The sequence below is a fragment of the Tenrec ecaudatus genome, chromosome 10, assembly GCF_050624435.1.
Source record: "Tenrec ecaudatus isolate mTenEca1 chromosome 10, mTenEca1.hap1, whole genome shotgun sequence".
NCBI classification, from domain to species: Eukaryota; Metazoa; Chordata; class Mammalia; order Afrosoricida; family Tenrecidae; genus Tenrec; species Tenrec ecaudatus.
In genome coordinates, this window is record NC_134539.1 from 108,342,171 (window position 1) to 108,348,664 (window position 6,494).

At 39.9% G+C, this 6,494-nt stretch overlaps 1 protein-coding gene across 1 annotated transcript; it reads left to right on the forward strand.

The window, feature by feature from the left end:
* The first annotated feature begins 4,775 nt into the window (after positions 1-4,775).
* LOC142458163 (olfactory receptor 1E5-like) lies at positions 4,776-5,729 on the forward strand. Its single transcript, XM_075559215.1, has one exon. It carries the CDS (start codon positions 4,779-4,781, stop codon positions 5,727-5,729), a length of 951 nt encoding a protein of 316 aa, XP_075415330.1. The 5' UTR covers positions 4,776-4,778.
* The last annotated feature ends 765 nt before the right edge of the window (positions 5,730-6,494 follow it).

A 6,494-nucleotide genomic window follows, 5' to 3' on the forward strand; every position in this document is an offset into this window, starting at 1 on the left:
CAGGGATTTCACTTGTGTCCCCCCCATCCAGTCAAAATGCAATCACCTCTAGCGATAACACTGTGCTGACTTCTGTCACTGGAGATTAGATTTGCCAGTGCTTGGACTTCAGGTACATGGATCATACAATATGCTCTGTTTGAGTTTAGATTCTTTCACTCAACATGCTCCTTTTTTTAAAGGTTAATCTGTATAGCTGCATAAATCAGTATAGTTGTTTTTTTAAATTGTTATTCAGTATTCCATTGCATGAATTCACCCTAATTTGTTTACCCATACTCCTATTGATGGATTTTTGGGTTGTTATAAGTAAACTCCTGGGGAAATTATCTTGCAAGCCTTCTTGTTCACACTGGTCTTTTCTTTTGGGTACTTCAGATGTGATATTTCAAGAGGGTCAAAGGGCAGGTGAATGTTCAACTTTGCAGGACACTGCTAATAGGTTGGCGAGTGGTTTTGCCAGCTCTGTATGAGAATGCTAGATTCGACATCCTTGCTAACATTTGCTATCATAAGTCTTTATTTGAACAATTTTGGGTATATAGTGGCATTTGTTATTATTTTCATTTGCACTTCTCTGATGGACAATAATGTTAAGCATTTAAAATATGTTTATTCTTATCATTAAGATCCTTTATTAGATGTAATTTTAGTTTTTTTCTGTTAGCTTCCTCATTTGTTGGTCTTCACTTTCCCCCCACTTCTTCTTGAATAGTTGAATAATATAGTTAGATATTGTGTATATTCCTAACACAAAATCTTGTGATTTGTGTTTACTTAGAAAAGTGTCCCATCAGATTTTCAAACTTATCTGAGAAAGTCTATAAAAGTCAATTAAATCTGGTTTTATGGTTGTATCCTTTTTCTTCTTCCTAACATGCTAAAAGTTATCTTTAGATTTTCCAGTTCTACTATATTGGCCTTTAAAAAGAAACAAGCCTAAAATTATTTTACTGCTTTTCTAATTTATTAATATCTTTTGTTTTAATAATCATGTAATCTCTTTCTTTTTTTATCATTCTCTGCCTATATGTTTTCCAGCTTAATACTATGTTTATTTATTTATATTTTTTCAATTATTAATGAAATTATATATTGAACTTTGCTATTTTTGATGGTCTCATGTATCAAATTTTCCTTTTGAATAAAGAATTGTTAGTTTCTAGATTGTTCATATGTCACAAATCACTTGGGAGCCTGTCTACTGCCACCAAGATGATTCTGAGTCCCGGTGACTTTGTTGCGCACAATAGAACCGCTCCCTGGGTTTCCAAGGCTTTGAATCTTCAAGGGAGCCAAAGCCCTCACCCTCTCCCAGGCAGTGCCCAATGGGTTCCAACAGCCGACAATGTGTAATATACATGACAACAGCCGAGCAGCACAGTTAGGAGGGTCTTTCTTAATAGCAAGTCATGTACGTTAACTTCCGTTTTGTTATTAGTTTTTCATTTCATTGCATTATATTCAGAAGGTGATCTATTTCTGAGCAGTTTGTTTTTCCTACAGGAATTTATTGTACTTTACTGTCCATCAACAAATCAAAGATGGAACTCACAGTGAACAAGATAGACATGGTCCTTACCTTCGTAGAGGGTCTTCTCCATACAGTCAACTATACTAAGCAGCATCAATGAGATTTAGGTTCGTCGCTAGTGACTTAGAAGACAGGTTCCAATTGCCTGGCCAGGGGAACACTAAATGCCAGTTCATTGGCTCAGGGGCATCCAGAGAAACAATGGGAGAAGCTCAACATTAGTCATTGCTTCGAGTTCTATTTTTCTCTCCTTTCTGAAAGTTAACGATTGCACTAGAATCATCAGATTTATTAGCCAAGAGTTACACATGATATTTATTTATCTTCACTCTGCTCTGCATCAAAGCTTACATCTTACTTTGCTGCCCTCTGGTGGTCTTCCCTGTTCTGGGGGTCCCTGACTTTTCTCCTTCCTTTCCGGTATTGCTCATTCAAAGGAATCTGATTTTGGTCTCCCGGGAAGAAGTTTCATTTCACCTCCCAATTCTGGTGCATATATAGATTTTTCTAATGCAGCGAGTTCTTTTCTCACACAAGGGATGAGCGTTTTGGAAACAAATGCCAGGAAAACTTGCAGTCTATTTCTGCGTTCCCAGCACATCTTTTTCTTGAGGAAATGAACACAGAGTTAATTACCTGCCTGAATGGGTGGAAGAGAGACGAGACCAAGGGGAAAAAGAACTTTAAAGGTTAATCTCTCAAACATTTTTCCATCAGGTGAATCTATAGGGACAGTGACTGGATTAATGGCTTCATGGGGCATGGCAGGGGAACATGGGGAAAATGGAGAGCTAATAATAATGAGAAGAAGAATAAAATGTTCTAAAATGGATTGTGGTAATGATTGTAAAACTCCTCTTGATATGATTGAACTGCTCAATGTATGGTATGTGAGTTATAGCCCAAGAAAAGTTATATATAAATGTGATATATATGTAGTATACATTATATATATGTCATACTTTTTATATATAAAGTATTCCATCTCATCATTTATTTGGAGATGCTCACAAGATGAGAGAGCTGCAGGGCAATGTTTAATTCATTATGCCACCAGCTGGTTGTTTGCATAGTGTTTTTCTTTCTATCTTTTAAAAAATCATTTTATCGGGGCCTCATACAACTCATCACACTCCATCCATCCATCCATGGTGTCAAACACATCTGTACATTTGTTGCCATCATCATTCTCAAAACATTTTTTTTGTACTTGAGCCCTTAGCATCAGCTCCTCATTTTCCCCCCTTCCCCCTTTCTCCCCCCACTTCTCTCATCTACCCTTGATAATTTATACATTATGATTATTTTGTCATGTCTTACACTGACTGATGTCTCTCTTCACCCACTTTTCTGTTGCCCATCACCCAGGGAGGGAGTTATATGTTGATAATTGTGATTGGTTCCTCCTTTCTCTTCCCACATTACCCCTCACTCTCCTGGTATCATTACTTTCATTATTGGTCCTGAGGGTTTTATCTTTCTGGATTCCCTGTGTTTCCAGTTCCTATCTGTACCAGTGTGCGTGCTCTGGTCTAGCCAGATTTGAAAGGTAGAATTGGGGTCATGATAGTGGGGAAGAGGAAGCATTAAAGAACTAGAGGAGAGTGGTACGTTTCATTGGTGCTATAGTGCACCTGACTGGCTCTCCTCCTGCCAGCAACCCTTCTGTAAGGGGATATTCATTTGCCCACAGATGGGCTTTGGGTCTCCACTCTGCACTCCTCCTCATTCACAATGATATGATTTTTGTTCTTTGATGTCTGATACCTGATCCTATTGACACCTCATGATTACACAAGCTGGTATGCTTCTTCCATATGGACCTTGTTGCTTCTCAGCTAGATGGCCGCTTGTTTCCCTTCAAGCCTTTAAGATCCCAGGCACCACATCTTTGGAGAGCCTGGCACCATCAGCTTTCTTCACCACATTTGCTTATGCACCTACTTTGTCTTCAAGAATCATGTCGGGAAGGTGAGCATCATGGAATGCCAGGTTAAGAGAACAAAGTATTCTTGCGTTGAGGGAATACTTGAGTGGAGGGCCAATGCCCATCTGCTACCTTAATAATAACCTATAAATATATGCACATAGATCTATTTCCCCATCGTCATATATAAATATATGTACAGATGTACATGCTTGTATTTAGACCTTTGTAATTGCACAGTGTTTATCATGGTGTTAGTGTTTCTGAGACATTCATCTTATGCACCTCCACCAAAGGTAGATACTTTGCTTGACCTGCTGTTCTGTCTAAGACCAAGGAGTGGTTGCATTTCTGACTAATCTAAAGCTGACTGTAGTGACTCCTTTTTAATTATTAGATATGTGAAAGAAAAAAATTTCCCACTCCTTCCCCAGAATGCTTTACCTTCAGAACTGATTCATCTCCACACTGTTTATTAGACATTGCTCCGATAATATCTTCCAACCTTCAATATGTATCAGTCTTGGAAGCAGCCCTGGCTAAACATAAACATGTGAAGTTACAATGCTTGCACTGAAGTCCCAGCTCTGTTGCTTAATAGGTGTTTCTCTGCCACCGAATCAATGCAGGCCCATAGTAAGTCATTGTGGGTTTCCAAAACTGTAACTGTTTACAGGGATAGAAAGCCCAGCTTTTCTCCTGCAGAGCTGCTCATGATTAAGAGATGTAGGGTCTTTGATAAGTTACTAAGGTGTGTTTGCGTTAAATATTTTTCCTATAAAATGTAGATCATGGTACTTACAACATAGGATTTCTGTGAAGAGTAAGTGGATTCATGCATATTAACATTTCAGTTCAATGTTTGCCACAGAGTAAGCACTGGCAAACACTGTCCTGCTCTTATCACTATAATCACTCCATTATTGTCACCATCATCATCCCGGGGTGAAGACAATGGTTAAGAATGGTGATTGACTTTCTGATCGAGGCGATGCTGTTTGCAGCGTTAAACAAGAGGAAAACAGAAGTGTTTCCTTAGACTGTTTCCTATCTGGTTTCAGACCATGTGTTCTGATCCCATGTGATCGTGGTGCCGTTAAGGAACATTCTTATAGAATTCTGGAACATGGCTACGTTTGGCTCCCAGCTTTAGGCGATGCTTTGCTTTATATGATAATAGTTGAGAGAAGACTTAAGACCCATGGGAATTTAATGAAAAGCACCTTTCTGAGCGTTCTTCAATGTATATATGTGTATTGTATACTCAGACTTTCACACAAATTATTATTGATTTTCAAAAGGTAAAACAAAAGCAATATGGAAAGGAGAAACCAAACCATCATCTCAGAGTTCCTCCTTTTGGGCCTGCCCATTGAGCCAGAGCAGCAGAACCTGTTCTACGCCCTGTTCCTGGTCATGTATCTCACCACTGTCCTGGGAAACCTCACCATCATCATCCTCATTCGCCTGGACTCCCACCTCCACACACCCATGTATTTGTTTCTCAGCAACTTGTCCTTCTCTGACTTCTGCTTCTCCTCTGTGACCATTCCCAAACTGCTGCAGAACATGCAGAACCAAATGCCATCCATTCCCTATGGAGGATGCCTGACTCAGATGTACTTCTTCCTGCTGTTTGCAGACCTGGAGAGCTTCCTTCTTGTGGCCATGGCCTATGACCGCTATGTGGCCATCTGCTTCCCCCTGCACTACACCACCATCATGAGCCCCCAGCTCTGTCTTTCCCTGATGGCACTGTCATGGGGGTTGACCACATTCATTTCTTTGTTACATACCTTGCTGATGGCTCGACTGTCTTTCTGTGCGGACAATGTGATCCCCCACTTTTTCTGCGACATGTCTGCTCTGCTGAAGTTGGCCTGCTCTGACATTCAGATTAACGAAATGGTGATTTTTATCTTGGGAGGGCTTGTTATTGTTGTTCCATTCCTGTTGATCTTTTCATCCTATGTACGAATTGTTTCCTCCATCCTCAAGGTCCCTTCTGCCAGGGGCATCCGCAAGGCTTTCTCCACCTGTGGATCCCACCTCTCCGTGGTGTCCCTGTTCTATGGGACAATCATTGGTCTCTACTTATGCCCATCGGCAGACAATTCCACAGTTAAGGAGACTGTTATGGCTGTGATGTACACTGTGGTGACCCCCATGCTGAATCCTTTCATTTATAGTCTAAGGAATCAGGACATAAAAGGAGCCTTGGGAAGGGTCTTTTCAAAGAGGGCAATTCACTTTTCTTTGGGCCAATGACTCTAAGGATTGAAGTCTGTTCAAACAGTAGATATTAATGCTGAAAATAAGTAGAATTCTGAATGGTAACTCCTAGGCTTGGCTCTCCCAGTACAGTATCCGTACTACCTCCAGAGGGAGTTTTCCCCCATTTCTCTATTGTGCTTTGATTTATCACCGCATTGCAAGCGTGATGTAGCAGATGGCCCGACATACAGTGGACACTCAGTAAATGTTATTTAGTTTAAATAAATGTCATTCTTTCTTTGGTGTTGATTTATGCAAAACATGTACCCCAAACAAAACAAAAAAATCAAAAGCACTGCCATTATTCTGATTCTGACTCATAACAATCTTACATAGATAGGACAAACTAGGATTTCTGTTCCTTAGGGTTTCTGAGACTAAATCTTTACAGGAGCAGACAGACTCAGCTTTTTCCTGCAGAGTAGCTGATGGCTTTGAACCACTCACCTTGAAATTAGCAGCCCAGTGCTTACCTCAAAGGGCTCCTAAAGGACAGACAGTGGTCCCCCAGTCTTTAATTCTCTAGGAATAAAGCCCAAATTCCTCAACCATTTCAGTGCTTTGTTTCTACCAAATGTATCTACTCAATGAAGAATAGCTTGTGAGTTGTTATTTGGAAATATTTAGAATTTTTTTGCACACTCTTCTAATTTTCAACTTTCCAGGACCATAAGCTCTCCTCTTGCCAACCTATTTAGTTCTGGATTAATCCATCTTTTTAATGATCACATTTTAAAATATATTTCCAACATTCTGAGC